General features: G+C 41.1%; 1 protein-coding gene across 1 annotated transcript; it reads right to left on the reverse strand.

Moving 5' to 3' along the window:
• Nucleotides 1-689: 689 nt before the first annotated feature.
• Nucleotides 690-15819, reverse strand: trim37 (tripartite motif containing 37). The gene is made up of 25 exons (XM_058628055.1): nucleotides 15589-15819; nucleotides 14457-14536; nucleotides 14176-14277; nucleotides 13675-13715; nucleotides 13303-13419; nucleotides 11676-11763; nucleotides 11463-11585; nucleotides 10989-11112; nucleotides 10048-10115; nucleotides 9664-9788; nucleotides 9499-9549; nucleotides 9327-9408; nucleotides 8877-8953; nucleotides 8154-8333; nucleotides 7959-8073; nucleotides 7660-7851; nucleotides 7428-7561; nucleotides 6760-6842; nucleotides 5578-5835; nucleotides 4856-5158; nucleotides 4609-4758; nucleotides 4076-4232; nucleotides 3894-3985; nucleotides 3019-3129; nucleotides 690-1816 (listed from the first exon to the last, which is right to left on the reverse strand). Exons 2-25 carry the CDS (start codon nucleotides 14475-14477, stop codon nucleotides 1770-1772), a joined length of 2841 nt encoding a protein of 946 aa, XP_058484038.1. The 5' UTR covers nucleotides 14478-14536; nucleotides 15589-15819; the 3' UTR covers nucleotides 690-1769.
• Between the last annotated feature and the right edge of the window lie 534 nt (nucleotides 15820-16353).

Below are 16353 nucleotides of genomic sequence, written 5' to 3' on the forward strand. Positions count from 1 at the left end.
ACCACAAGCAGTTTTTCCACTTTGTTTCTGAAAATAAAATGGATGCCAAAATTCAAAATGGCCGACTTCCTGATGAGTTGAGGCCGGTCCCAAAGTTTCATGAAATTCGGTGCAACGTAATATTGCTGCGCTCCATCCACCTTAGGGGGGCGCTATAGAGCCCTGGTGCAACGCCCCATGCCAATAATGCACATTTACGACCAGAAACATGATCACAAAGCCGCGGATATGATCATTCGTGGCTCCGTCGCTAAATGATATTCCATGAACTGAGGAAAGAAAAATGAACCTTTGATCTAAATCAGCAAAACCCGATCACCTGTCAAACAACGCGGAACATGATTCAAAAAATTATTGCAAAACACAAATGTTTTAGTTTAGTTTCAGATTCCTGCTCCTGTGTTTGGTCTCACACAGAAGTGGAGTGAAGAGTGAGTGAGTGAGTGAGTGATGCTGTAAGAGGTTTTCATGTGGCACAGCGAGGTCTGCAGTTACATAAACAGCTTTACTAAAGCGAACAGTCCTCCACATTCTTCATTTCACTGCAACATAATCTGGATTATTCTGTGTTCTCGCAGGTTTGGGCAGTGGATGAGTGAGAGCGCGCGGCGTCTTCTTTACGTACGGAAAGTTTCTCGCTGACGTGGCTCAATAAGCCAATAAAAGAAGAGTTCAAGAATTTCAATATGTCAATTTAGTAAAACATTTATTTGATTTATCACACAAAAAGTGAACGTACACGTCGTCCTGTAATGAAAGTTTGCTTCAGGAGAAACTTTTCAAAACAAAAGCAGATTTTGACACAAGCACAAAAAGAAAAAAGATCATTTCAACAAACAAATGCACAGACGTCGCTGCTTTTTCATCAACATGAAGAAATAAAAGGAAACGTAACAGAGAAAAGAGGTGGATACATGCCTTCTCTAATTTCTACTTCATATTAAGCTTAAGTGAAGTGGTTATTGTGAGGAAAAGTGTCCACATAGTGCAGAAAGAATCTGTTAAACACGGCTTTTTTCCTCCGTCACTGTGACGTTCAGCAGCAGCAGTTTCATGTTAAACTTCTCTGAAAAATAAACCGGTAATAAATGATTATTAAAAGTGTTTTATACAAAGACGTTGAAGTTAGGTCTGAACGAGCACACGTGATTATCACTGCTGTACTCGTTTATTTTATAATCCACGTCATTCTGTGACTGTGTCTAAATATCGAAATGTCAAATAAATAAAGAGAGAGAGAGGGAGGGAGACATACAGAGGGAGGGAGAGACACAGAGGGAGGGAGAGAGAGAATCCAGAAAAGAACAATTAAGGTCTATATCAGTGAAGGAAGGAAGCGCGGTGTTTCTGCTGCAGAGAAACTCTGATGAAACTCCTAACTTAACCGACTACAGATCATTCACAGCTCATCATTAGACTCTTGTAAATATCTAGATTTATATCTATATATAAATAAACTTTAAACAGAAAGAGTGACAGCTTTGAAATGCCCTGATGAGATGTTCTCACTGAAAACTGAAATGTTGCTTTTCGTTCCTTCACTGTTTTCTCAAAGGATTCATTGTTTTTATTCAGTCGAGTGAAATATTTGATTAAAATTAATCAAGTGTTTCTGGTGCAAACAGAGGATTAAAAACATCCGCTTGTTGTTGAATTTGAGTTCATGCATTCTGAGCTGCTTCAGTGTCTGTGGCTCCGCCCACCTGTGTGTCCGTGTCACCGCTGAGGGGAAACCAGTGGGTTGCCAGGTCTGACGCACTGGGAGGGAATCACCTGTCAGCTGGCAGACTCAGGTCATCAGACAGAAGCTGCTCTCCTGCAGGAAGGAAGAGGAGAATATTTCACATTTCTGTTCTCTACACTCACACAGAACAACATGCGTTTACTTTATATGCAGAAACAATATCTCGCAAACAATACGTCAATATCTTTACATGAAAGAGTTTGTTTGTAGCAGCTGACTTAGACAATTATCACCCATCACCTGTCCACAAATAACAAAACACAAATCACCAGAGTCGTTTAATCATTATTCAAAGTGCACAAGAAAGTTGTTAGAAAAACGTGGATGAGGAACGTACATGAAGAAGCGGAGGCGTTTGTTCTGCTGGAGGGATGGAAATGTGCTGCAGACCGAAACATCGACGTCAGAGCGAGTGGAACGCTCCCAGCCTCGTGTTTGTCAACGAGGGCCGGGAATCGCAGGGAATCACAGGGAATCACAGGGAGCGGTGCGACATGCGGGACACGGTATCAATAATATCACGACACAACTAGAGCTGAAACAATCACTTCATTATTAATCCATCACTACACTATTTTGATAATAGATGAATCAGTTTGAAGCGAGATTTCTGATTGTTTCAGCTTCTTAAATGTGAATATATTTCCAGTTTCTTTGAATCATTAAAAGTGAGTCGTGTTCATTTGTGGACAAAAACAAAGACATTTGAGAACGTCATCATTTCCAGGACTGACAAACAAAAACGTCTATTTATTCACAACATGGAGAACAAAGTGTATAAAGTCTCAGTATTGAGCGTGGACAGAGCATCTGTCAACGTTCTTATCTCGCTGTAAACTCCCGTCTTCTTCAGCCAGGAAACTTCCACCCAAGTTTCCCTCATTCACTTGAGCAGCACGGCCGCGAGGAGACAACGTGTTTATTAAAACATCAGCGTTGGACGAGGACGGACGGCGATATATCATCAAATCGATATTCTGTCCTCATGTGGACCCACGAGTACTGAGTTCTCACTGCACTTGACACGGAGTAAAGACCAGAAATTGTGGAGCATCTCCGTGGTTTGTCATGGTCCTAAAGTGCTGAAATATTATATTTCTTAATATTTCCATGTTTAATATTTATTAACGTCACTTTTTTTTGTGCTGCTCTAAAAACAGCAAATCCTCATGTTGTGGATTGATAAAGGAATTTCTTTCTTATCTCATTTCATCACTCCAACAGTTTGACTGTGAGTGCATGAATGCATGTGTTCATGTGTGTGTGTGTGTTACCTGTGCAGGGAGGATTGTGGTTGTCATACGTGGAGTTGTTGCTCTGCAGGACCTCGTCTTCAGTGTCACTGTCGCTGCTCGTTGCTGCCACCAGGACGGAGGGCGACTGATCTACAGACGGGGAGAGACCACATGAGACCACATGAGACCACATGAGACCACATGAGACAGGGACCATAATAAAGTTTGTCACTGTGCAAAGAGTGTATATAAGAAAACCCAGTAATCATTTATTTACTATTCAAAACTAACATTTGCATATTTGAGACGCACAAAGAGCAGAGTCACCGCAGTTACCAAACAACACAATAAACAAAACATGAAGCCTCACGCACACTTTAAACAACACAACATTCTCCTTCAGTACTCCCAGACAACATCAAGGCTGATCTTTAAAAAAATCTGGATTTTAAAATCATTTTATTCTTTAAACTGCCTTTTTTGAAACTCATTTACACGTTTTATAACATTAAAAAAACACAATATGTGTAATATCTCCCATAGATTACATAATAATGACATTTACTTACACATATATACAATATTTATTTGCTTTATTTATGTGTAGCTTTATTTTTCTCACTAATACTTTAAATACCTGAAAAAATAATTATTTCACTCAACATAATTCCTGGTCGTATAATAAATAAATAAAATAATTGTTTAAAAAGTCCTCTACTCGCCGTTTACTATACATCAGCGCCACCTGTTGGATCACTGGTAAACTTACATCTATGCCAAACAGGAAAATGGGTCAAAATGATATGATAATTGGACAAAAATATAAATGTAAAGGCTGGGAACTGTGAATAAAAGTACATAAATAACATGGAATGATAAAGGTGATGTTCTAATGATAATGAGGGTGAACTGACCTTCCTTTGACTGTGGCGGAGCAGACGATCCCTCCAGCAAGGACTGATGGGAGTTTCCTGAACTCTCAGAGTCACAGTCCAGCAGCGCTGCCCTGCAGTCAGAGGAAAAGGACGCAGAGGTGAGACGAGGAGTTCTCTGCTGCGGCTAAACGGCTGATTCTTTAATTCTGCCGAGACCGCACCCTAAGGTTCTGCCGCCGCCGCTCTTGTTGGTCGATAAGTAGCTCGGTCCTCCCAACGAGAAGATGTCGTCCTTGGGCCCGGACATTCCGTACAGCTGCTGCTCCATGGAAAACTGCTGCTGTTCTGATGAGGAGCTACCATCAGCCTTCACCACTCCTGCAGTCAAATACAGCGTGTGTTAGTGTCGTGTTTGAGGATTTCTGCAGATTCTGACATCATGAGGAAAGTTTGTAGTGTTTCAGAGCAGCTGTTCTATAATATACCAGATTATCATCTCATCCAAATACTCTTTATTTCAATTATTGCAATTTTCACACATTGAAAAGCATCAACTGTCTGAGAACAAAACTCTATGACTCGTTCACAAAAAAAGATAAAGCAGAGTCTGTCAAACAACAGCATGGTTGTGATTCAATTCATAAGAAAACAGGGTTACCATGGTAACACCACAGGCAGAGGACAAATCTAAGTCAATTTACTCATGAAATAGGTAAACAAAACTTTGAAATGAGTGGTGAGTGGTCGTACTGACCGTCTGCACCTATGGGAACGTCTTTAGGATGAAGACCGAGTTCTGGGGCTGCCTCTGCTCCTCGCAGCTCCTTCTCCATCTGCTCTGGACTCCTCCTCTTCACGACCACCGAGCCACTGCCGTCCAGGACCGGGGACAGAGATTTCCTGGCTGCACACAGGAATAAGGCACATGAAGAGCACGCATGCACACAGATATAATAACAACCTCCGCTCTGTAGTAGCGCGAGTCGTGTGTCGGTCCTCACCGGGGCGGCAGGGCCTGGACCGAGCAGCTGCTCTGCCCAGGAGGTCCAACTCAGTGGGCTTACGACAAGCTGCCAACTCTGAGTCAGCGTGATGAGACGGCGCCTCCTCCACAGTGAAGGCCCCCGACGGGCCAGGTCTCAGCTCCGCAGACCCACGAGCCTCCAGCAATTGATTCTTGACCGAGATCTTGCTGCGGACCTCGGCCATCTGAGCCTTGAGGCGGATCAGGACGCCGGAGTCCGGAGCGGATCGTCTCACCACCTGAGGCCGACGCTCTCGTTCTTTCCTCGAGTGTGGGTGAGCTGGAAGAGACGATAACCAGAGTGAGATGAGATGAACACGAATTATTGTCACAAACAATCAGCTGCCAGTTATGGAAGAGACACCATGAAGTTTTATGTTTACATTCAACCAAAACATGTTCTCATGAAGAACTTGGAGATGGAGAGAGAGAGGAAGGAAGAGAGACAACAAGGCAAAGAACACTGAGCACTGCTCTACAATAAATCAATGGTGCAAAACACAAAGATAGAGATCTCATGTTAGAAATATGTGGTGTAGTAAACAAGACAAGACATATTCTGTCCATTAGTTAAGTCCATTTAAAAAGAAAAACCTCCAATTAAAGTCACTGTACATCCAAAGGATTTCTTTTTTATATTTTTGGAGGAACCTTGTATGATCGTAAGTGATTTGCTGTTAGAGAGCTGAGAGCACAGACCTTGTGTGTGCAGGAGAGATAACGGAGGCCGAGGCTGAAGGCCCCACAGAGACTCCACACTGCTGCGCTCCTTCAGATCCAGCAGCTGGATCAGGATGACTGGGTCCAACTCCAGGAGGCTGTTGCTGCCCGAGCCCATGGTGGCACCACACGCGCCAACTCCACTGTTACTGGCACCACGAGCAGCAGCAGCGGCAGCAGCAGCAGCAGCGGCAGCAGCGCTGCGGTGCAGGGAGGGCGCACCTGAGAGGGATCCACCTGCAGATGAAGAACAAGAACAAACAGTTTTTGGTCGAGTGCTTTTATTCAGAGCAGGGGACTAAATGGCAAAGGAAAGTAACGTCTTTCTTAAAAGAATAATTGTGTGTGTGTGTGTGTTTTGTTGGGGACAGCTTCAAGAACAAGACTTACTGGAGTCTTGTTCTTTTGCAGTTCCTTTTCTGTGTGTAAATATAACAACATATTCAGGCTAGTTTTGCTAAACATTGTTGTGTTGCTGCTATTTTCTGCGGCAGCTTTTTTCAGAGACGTCCCCCCCCACGCACACGCACACACACTCACAGCAAGTGTTTCTATAACAGCACACACAGCACTAACAGTGACTCATCCTCTTCATACCTTTCAACACCGACACAGTGGAACTCACTCACTAAAGGAGCTGCTTTGAGCCACAGGATCACAGTGTTCTGGATGGATGTGCAGTTTGTCAGAACACAAATAGATTTGATTTTCTAAGTTATCAGAGAAGTCTTTTTCAGACTTGTATTTGCCTCAGCTTTTTTCTCTTTGGTGGAGCAGTCAGTGTTTGATGGTCCTGCTGCTGCTTTCTCTTGGCTCTGCGTCTTTAGGTTTTCTGACTGATGGTTGACAAAGTAAACAGATTGGAGAAGTTGCCCGAGTCATTGATAAAGTCATTTTTTTAAAGGTTTGGCAGAGAAAATACAGGTGAAGCACTGGTGACTGTATTCATGTGAGAACTCTGGATCTTTTAAAGCAACAAAGTGGAGGATTTTGACCATGAAATAATGTCTATAAGATCATTTTGGTTTCTTTCTTCAACTTCAGGTTTCACGTCAGCACCACAACGACACAAAAACAACTACACAATTCAACTACTTCATGGCATACGTCAACAGTAGTATTAACATACTGTAAACAGATGTTATTTTATATTAAACATACCTGCGGCTCCAGCCAAGTCATCAGGAAGTTCTCCTTCTTCTGTTTCCAGGTTCCCGATGAAGTCGACATCGTTCTCTCCTGACCTGTGCAAACAGTTTCAAACAAAACTCATTTAGTAAATATACAAAAACAAGTCAATTCAAAGATTATGAACCACACAAATAAAATATGATCCATGCTGGTGAGAAGGTTCATACGATTAACATTAAACCTTGTTTATGCTAAAGTGAGGCAGCTGCAGAAGCACTGATGCTCTGCAGTTTAACCCAGTTTCATTTCATGTGTCAAACAATTATGAAGCTTCATTAAAGCCATAGAAGTGACGTGTGATGATGGGGGAAGTCTCTGAGTGTCACAGCTGTCCATACTCCTGCTTATAAAGACATTATCTGCTCAGGTCAGTTTTTCCTCGACTCATCCATTGTGGTGCGTTGTGTGTGTGTGTGTGTGTGTGTGTGTGTGTGTGTGTGTGTGTGCCAATGATGTCATCAGTGCAACTGCAGCGATGACATCATTTGCTTGGGACGCACTGCGGCGAGTGTAAACCAGGCATAAAAGTACGAGTTCATCCGACTGCAGACAAAATGTTCAAACCTGCACCTGAGCTGTGTCTTTTCAGGAGAGACACGTTTCTGAAATGTCTTATTGTGCCTTCATGTTCAACTCACATGGTTTCCTCGTCGATGTCGTTCTCCTCAGTGTTGCTGGTGGCCGTGGAGCTGCCTGAGGTGCTGCTGCCGTCCAGCGGGTTCACCTCCTCCTCCGTCAGACAGTCCACCTCCAAGTCACCGTCCGACAGCTCCTGAACGACACGGTGAGAATATGATCACACCGGGCTCGAGGCTTTGTGCACAGATCCATCCAGAAGTTCTGTTCAAGAATAATGAGCCGTTTCCTTACATTAGAGTCATCCTGCAGGGTCCTCTCCTCCTCTTCAAATTTTTTAGCGTTGGTCAGAGTAGTATGGATATCATCGTCGCTCTTCACCGAGCGAGGGTCTCTTTCAGAGGCTGTGGTGCCTGAGGTCAGCCTCTGGTCAGGGGGCGAGGAGCTACGTGACGTTTGACGGCGAAACAGCTCAATCGCCAACCTCTGAAATGACAAATATTAACGATGACCAACTCAGAAGTCGCCACTTAACAAACCTAAACTGACTGAAATAGAATACAGACACCAACACACACACAAACAGTGTGTACCTCTTTGAGGTTGTTGATCTGCTGTATGTAGCCGCTCTGGGCCGACTCCAGCTGGCTGATGTACCAGTACTGATCTCTGCACTTCTGGAAGAAGGTGGGTGAGCGAACCTGGTAGCTGAGCAGGACACATTAAAACAGCCAGTTACACTTTTTTCTACTTGTTTCTTTCATGTCAGTGTGTCTGTCTGTACCTACCAGAGGACCAGTGTGTCTGTCTGCATGTTCAGGTAGCCCTCGCTGGCCAGAAGGTCCAGTCTGAAGAAGCGGTTGTAGCCCCAGCATTCACCGACCTCGAAGTCTGAGGCAAACTCCCGGATGATGTTCTTGGTCGGGTCATTGGAGGCTTGATGGACCATTTCCACGCGGTACTCGTATCTGCACAGAAGATAACATCACTGCAGCGGTACGCAGAGATACGAGCATATGAGCATACGAGGGGTTTCAGAACTTTCAAATATTGATATGATGAAGCAAATGAATGACAATGATGCTTAATAAATGTGATTCTTTTAGGTTTCTTTAAAGGCTTGGGCAATATTTAACTTGCTGCTCTTCACAGTGACTCAATTTCATTTAAATCAAACAGCTCTCATGTTTTCTAATTCCAGTCAATAAAGAGTTCTGTATCTTAGGCTGTGGATGTAAAAAAACACCATCATTCACATTGTGCTTCCATCATCCATCACAATGTTTAGCAGAAGAAAACATCAAGTGAACATAATCCTGCCTTCACTACATCTTTCACAAATCAATCACTGTTTTCATGTCTAATTATTGTAAATGCAATGACTTCATTCATGCCTGCAAATAGAACCTTCTATATACATATATTTAACTTAAAGGAGGAGAAGAAGACTGGTGGAGTAGAAGAAGGGGCTGATGGGAAGGGAGTAGAGACGGTGTATTATAAATTCATACTTTGATGTTTCAGGAAGTCCAGCGGAGAGTTCCAAGAAGACGGACAGGTAATTTCCACGGACCACACCATTACCATCCTGAGGAAACATCAATTACACCAGTTACCAACATGCAGTCCTTGTGATTTACAGTAACTGTGCAGTGATGATCGAGTGTTAAATCTGTTATGGGGTTCAGCAGCTAATGCTGGTTCATGGGACAACAGACGTGTGAATGTAAACATCAGAGAAGAAATGCAGCTGAGAGTAAACCAGTAAAATAAATGAATCAGGACAAAGATAACCAAGATTGTTGCAGTCTATTTATTAACAGACTGATGATATTGATCTTCACAGAAACTGTTCACCAGAAGTTGGATCACTGTATTTCATCATTGAGGAAAAACCCTTTTCTTTTAAATAATCCTTATATAGAAAAGCAAGAAGAGAGAAGAAGCTGTTTCAGACTCACTGGGTAAACTTTGAGTCTCCAGCAAAGCCCGGATATCTGGAGAGGCGGGCTGTACACGGGGTCAGCCCGCTGCCTCAGGGTGCTACAAACAAATAAACACACACTTGTATCTCATGGATAACCAACCACAACAATAAATACTATTTTTTAGTTTCCCAAAGAGAATATTTACCTGAAGTTGACGAGAACAAAAGTGCTCGAGTCGTATGCAGGGACCAGTTCACTGAAGGTTAAGAGAAGAAAGACAATTACACACGAGACACTGAATAAAGCTGCAGATGAATAATCACCAGAATTGTTTCAAAGCCTTATGAAGTTTTAAGTTTTAGCAGATTACCTGGTGAAGTCCGGGGGGACAGGAGTGGTGACAAACGACTGCATGGGTTTACGATGGACCTGCTGAAACATGAGCAGGATCTCTGGGCTCTTGGAGATGAGTTCACTTTTACTGCAGGAGTGAAGCTGCAAATATACAAAAACAAAAACACTTTTAGTCACAAACACATGAGAATAATGATCTGTAATAAAGTCCTTTTCATGGATTAAATAAACATGATATTATGTGTTAAGTCAGCTCCAGCAGGACAACTATGTTTCACTGTCCATCTTTATTTTCACTGCAGATGAGAACATTTACCAAAGTGTTTCTAAATCACCACAAACTCAACAATTATGCAGTAAATGAACGGAGGCTTTGAGCGGCTGTAGTCAGACGACCGACCTGATGCTCCACCTCCTGCAGCAGAGACTCCAGCAGCTCCGTCTCCTGAGTCAGAGATGTCTTCTGGCCTGGTGGGGAAGGAAGAGGAAAACATTTCTATTTTCAGAGTACTTGTCCTACATGTCAGTCACCCTGATGGAGGCTGGTGAGTACGACTGCATGCGTGCATCCATTCAGTCCAGTTAAATATTTTATATGCACATTACCCCGCACTATAAAAGGCGCCTCTCACGGCTTTTAGCAGAGTCTGAATACTTTGTAAGGTTGTGGTCTCGACCTCTAGGCGTCTTTCAGACATGGAGATATAAGACGACACTGATTTAACTTCTGTTAGAATGATTCCTTTCATCATTCACACATTTACTTAATGATGCTTGTGCTCACAAAATATTTGGCAGCTATCATTACCATTAATTTAATTAGTGATTAATGACTACACAAAGGCACCTCAACCCCTGACTGATGAATGATTCTCACATTTATTTAATTTAACACACATGCTGAAGCCTTTTATTACAGCTCTGTGGTTTCATCACAAGAGGAAAAGGTCACTGGCTCAGATGTGAAGTATGCATGTTCTCCCTGTGTGCACATGGGGTCACATCCGGGTGTACGGCTTCCTCCCACAGTCCAAAAACATGCAACATTAGGATTAGGTAAACTGGGCACTCTAAATTGACTGTAGGTGTCAATGTGAGCGCAAGTGGTCGAGGATAAATCAGTAGCAAATTCATGAGGGTGGGAAATGTGACATTTATTCAGCTGTGCCTCTAAAGCCCCTCTGTTTATCTCAGACTTCAGCTGTGTTAATGACATGCTACTCACTCCACTTTTGAAAGACTGTGAATATAAATATCACAGCAGCCAAACCAAACATGACCCCCATGATTCACTTTTAAAATCCCAACCCAGCTGGAGTGTGACCGTGTTGTGTGTCTTACCCATGAGAGTGATGAGTTTGTTCTTGAGCTGATTGTCCAGGCGAGCGATCATCATCTCCACAGCGTTTCGGATTTCTCTGACTCTCTCGTCCTTCGCTCCCCTCACGGCCTCTACGTTCCTCTCCTGAAACATCAACACATTATTGCCATCTGGTGGACGTTGGTAAAACAACACTTTTTATTTCTGGAATCACTAAATGTTACTTATTCATCACAAAACACTTTTTTATATTAAAAAATGGATCTTATGTACTTGTCTGCTGTTCGATGTTATTATGTACAATATTACTTTAACACAGTGGGTTGGGATTGTGTTGTCGTGTATTCATCTTTTCTGGCATCAGAGGGTGGAGCTACGAGAAATGCCCCAAAAGAGACAGAATTTCACATTTTCATCTAAACAGTAAACGTCAGTGCCGTCGGGTCTTTTAGTCTTTTAGATTTTCACGTCTCAAAACAACAAGCAGTCCTCACCACTTCCTGCACCAGACTGATGAGCTCCATGAGGCGACGGCGGAGTTTGGCGACCTCCTCCTTCACCTTGGTCACATGCTGCTCATAGATCTCCACCAAGGGCTTGAAGGTGTGACCACCGTGCTGGTAACATTTTTAAGATACAACTATTAAGCAACTCCTTGAAAAAGTTGTGATTATTAGGCGTGTGTGACTGTAATGTGAAGGATTTACCATGCCTCCCCACAAAGCACACTGATGACAGATGCATTTCTTACAGGTCCAGCAGAAAACACTCAGCTTCTCGTGGTGGTTCTCACATCTGCAGGATTAAAAGACAGATTAAATATCACTCAAAATCTTGGCAGTTTCATGTCACTCTGACTGCAACTAACAATTATTTTCATAATCGGTTGATTATTTTCTCGATTAATCGTGTAGAATGCCAGAAAATGTTGAAAATGGCCATCAGTGTTTTTCAAACATGGAAATGATGCTGTTCTCCAGAACTGAAACAATTACTCGATTAATCATTTACTAAATGAATCATCAACTATTTTGATCATCGATTAATCGATTTGAATTTTTTTTATGAATAAAAACAAGACTTCTGATTGTTTCAGCTTCTTAAATGTGAATATTTTCTTTATTTCTTTGCTCCATAAAACAAAGAAATCATTAAAAACTCAATCATTTTGGTTTATGGACAAAAACAAGAATGTCATAATTTCCAGGTTTGACAAACACTGATCAACATTTTTTAAGGTTTTCTGACATTTTATGGACCCAACGATTACTCGATTAATCAAGAAAATAATCGACAGGTAATCTAATGTTCTCAATTGTTTTAATCCTTTATTTGTTTATATGGAGCAAAGAAACCAGAATATATTCACATTTAAGAAGCTGAAACAATCAGAAATCTGGTTTTAATCATAAAAAAAACCACAAACCGATTAATCGATTATCAAAATAGTTAACGATTAACTTAGTCATCGATTAATTGAGTAATTAATCGATGACTAGCTCTACCTCTGACTGTACTTAGGTTATTTATATGAGAAATGCATTCTGGCCATGAAATGGTTTGAAAGAGGAGGAAAAGAAGACATCATCTAAGTAAACCTGGACAAACCTTTACTCTGAAGGCATCAACTATCAGCGATCGACAATGCTGTCCTGACGCGTCAACACTCACACAGCAACAACAACACAGGTGAATTCTGACGCGCACACACACAATCACAGACTGCATCTCTGGGGCGACCCCATCGACCCTCTTTCACAACTTGCCTCAGGTGAAACAAACAAACGTGAACGGAGTCAAGGATGAGTGACCTGCATTGTTTAACTTAACGACTCTCTCAGCAGTTATCCACCCTACAGACTAGAGACTAACTGTTGTTTTTATCAGCAGTTAAGTCAGAACTGAAGAGGGTGAAGCATCTTCAACTAAACTCAAACAAGTCCAGTTGACAACAGCTAATTACTGAAGATTAAAGCTGCTGGGAATTTTGTATTTTTTAAGAGATCAGATCAGTGCAAGTCAGTGCAAGTCAGTGCGTTTACTTGCACGTTAAAAATTACATTTTAGTCAGACTAAGACAATAATTCGGTTTTCTTAATGTCGTGTGTGAACTAAAATACCTGGATAATGCAATTCATAGTCTGATTACTCTCGCATGTACACGCTTAGTTGGACTGGAGTCAGACTTGGTGTTCTGTGCATGCACCAAAATTTCCTCCCCGGTTTAAATAAGACTTAATTTATGAAGATAAAAATCCCATGATGTGTGCGTTACATGACACAGGAATTTAACCTAAATAAATACATGGATGGAGAAAAAAAAAAGCCTCTCACTTGTCCTTGTCATTGTCTTCGTGCTTGGTGAGGCTGCAGAGCTGAAGGGTGTCGAGCTGCTGGGTCACCTCCTCTGCCCAGCGACAGTTGACCAGCTCCCTTAGCTGAAGTGGAGCCCTTCATGTTCAGGAAGATATGCGCACACACAGACATACACACTTTTAATATTTAATATCACACTAAGCTAATAACTAAGCTTTTTTATAAATATATACAATCTTATATTTCAATGCTGGCAGATGTGTGAGAGGTAGATGATAAGAAATAATGTCTGGGACCAAACTTATCTCAAATAATCATTATGTTTCTCAAAACATAATGACAATATGTGAAAACGTGAAGAAATGTACATCTAGTTGGAACGGTTCTTACCGACAGTGTGGACACTGGGCTCTCTGCTCCGTCAACCAGCGCTGTCAAACAAATCCATTTTAAATAAATCAGTCAATACAAAAGATCTAGAAAATGAATACATTACTATTGATAAAAATCTACTTTAAAAGACCACACTCAGCAATTAATTAATCCTATAACTAAATTTGTAAAGTCAGAGACAAGATATTCTGCCTGTCTTCAGTTTTATTTTCTGAATCCCCCCCCCCCAAATATGGAATTTTACGGAATTTAAAATAGGTTTGCAAAGGTTCTACCAGTTCAGAAGTATTTTGGCTCCCTTTTTAACCCTTTCACTATTATTTAAACCTTTAATAATGTTGCATACATTATCTATTTTTAAAGATCAGGCTGCGAGACATGTGGGCTATCAAAGTTTATGGATTCTTATTCAATTATGAGTCTCAACACATAATAATTTGGTAAAAGGTGCTGTGAGGAAAACACCTTTTGCTCTGCCTGGTGTAAATATCGACTTACTCGTATGCAACTGAAGCAGCAGAGTTTGGAGCAGTGAGGGCAGAGGCGAGCGTCCCTCAGTTTCTCCATGCAGATGAAGCAGCGAAACACCTCAGCGATGCTCTGTACAAGGACGTAAGATGCAAAGTTTCTCATTAAAGGAGGAGGAAGGAACCATGGTTCAAGCTGGAACCATCAAGTAAAATGTAATAATTGTAGTTCTACCAATACAACAACTATTACTACTGGCCAAGCATTAGTGGTAAACATCAAATCTCCACTAATGTGTGTGTGATACATACCTCGACACTTTGTTCATCCATTTCAGCCAGTTTGTGGGTCTAAATCTCAAGGATGAATCAAAGAGTTTGGAGCCAGTTGTCTAAGAAAAACAAAGTATGTTAAAAGTCACAACGTGTAAATTTGCTTTGAACTTCAAATAGAATATAGTTGAATAGAACGGTCCAGAATTAAGTCTCTTTTTGATGTTACTGCTGGGATATTTTAAATAGAAAAGGATTTTCAGCTGGAAGCTTAAAACAGTTCACTAACAAGATTTACGCACATTTGCCTCTATGCAGCTTCTTTTGTAAAGACACTGCACGGATTTAAGTGCACAAACATTGTCTCTATTAAATGATTTCCCTTATTATTAAAAAGGAAATCATGTATTGTAACCTCAATTAAATACTTGGTTTAAAGTTTACTTTAAAAGACTGAGATATTTTTGGCCATTTTATTTGGATTGAAAATCCATCACAGGATTTATGGTTTAAATGCTTTCTAAACAATAACACTATGGTTAAACTACTGCATTTCAAATGTTAACATTATTGATCGCTCACTGTCTTCTTGATTAATTGGTTCTTAAGTCAGTGAAGAGGAAGACAAACATGTGGATCTGATCAAAAATGCCTATAATGATATCTTCATAGGTCCTATTTCTTCAGTGTATTATATGCAGAATACATAAAAATGGGGACACAACACAATATATTAAGATTTAAGATTCTGAAATCACAGAATTTGTTTTAGTACTATACAAAAAAACGTTTCAAACTGACTAAAACATGATATAATTAGTTAAGTTGATTATTATATCCCTAATAAATATCAGTACATTATTAACATCATAAATTACATCATATCTTTTAATAAAATGTAAAATACGTGTATGTGTATTTCTAGAAAAGCACATTTTTGTTGCACAGGAACTGAAAAACAGTTGAAAAGCTGCTGCCATCACATTGACTGTTAGCTTGTTAACAGAGTGACAGGCAGAATAAAAGGCCTGACGTTAAACGTGACAAAGTCTGGTTCACTCCTGTCTTGTATTTGATGTTTATCTGTGTGAATTATCGACGTCACACGTTTTTAATAACGATTCGTGTGAGGCTAACTAGCTTGCTGGCGTTAGCAGAGCGGCTCACTCACCTTTCTGTGTCACCTGCCAAACAAACGGCTAAGCTACATGCTAAACACCGCCGTGCACCGCGGCGGTTGTTGCCTCCACTGACGCAGACACATTCGGGATGAAATAAAGCTCGGTGTCGCTCAGTGGAGGCTGAAATTAAATCCCACAAAAAAGAATGATAATAAGTGAGTTAAAGATGCAGCTGCCGCGAGCTGCCACTGTCCCCTAGCAATAACCAATCAAACGACTCCTTTCACTCTTCTTCTCCTCGTGTTATTGTCGCACGATGTCAGAGAGAATCGGGATTTAGCGCCACCGTGTGGAATGGGAGAGGAAAGCAGCCTCATCTGGAGACGTTGCTGAGCAGAAAAACTGGCCTTTGAGTCAATAAATGTACAATTTTTGTGTATTATTATTATTATTATCTGCTCTTCACTGAGTTTGTGTGCTCGCAGTGAGCTCAACAACATATTGTATATCTGTTAGTAAGTAAAGTTAGTTAAAAGTTAGGAATCAGGATCAAGTATTAATGATGAAAATAGTATGTTGTTGTTTTTGTCAGAGTTTTTATAATGTTTGGGTAATTTTTGTTAGCAATTAAAAAATATGGCACTGTTGGACAGAAACTATTACTCAAATGCAAGTACAGCTTACAAGACACATTATTTACGTTGTTGTCAGATCTTCATGGTCTTCAAAAACATAAGAGCAAACACATTGAGTCAAACATAAAAGTTGTTGGAAGGTATTTACACAAAATGAGCTCCTTCTACAGTATATAGATT

The sequence above is a fragment of the Solea solea genome, chromosome 4, assembly GCF_958295425.1.
Source record: "Solea solea chromosome 4, fSolSol10.1, whole genome shotgun sequence".
Taxonomy (NCBI): domain Eukaryota; kingdom Metazoa; phylum Chordata; class Actinopteri; order Pleuronectiformes; family Soleidae; genus Solea; species Solea solea.

Coding starts and splice junctions, on each gene's coding strand:
- trim37 (XM_058628055.1), bottom strand. CDS start 14,477: ATGGATGAACAAAGTGTCGAG. Junction 4,233..4,608: donor CGTTCCCATAGGTGCAGACG/GTCAGTACGACC, acceptor ATTTGACTGCAG/GAGTGGTGAAGGCTGATGGT. Junction 1,817..3,018: donor CCACAATCCTCCCTGCACAG/GTAACACACACA, acceptor TCCTTCCTGCAG/GAGAGCAGCTTCTGTCTGAT.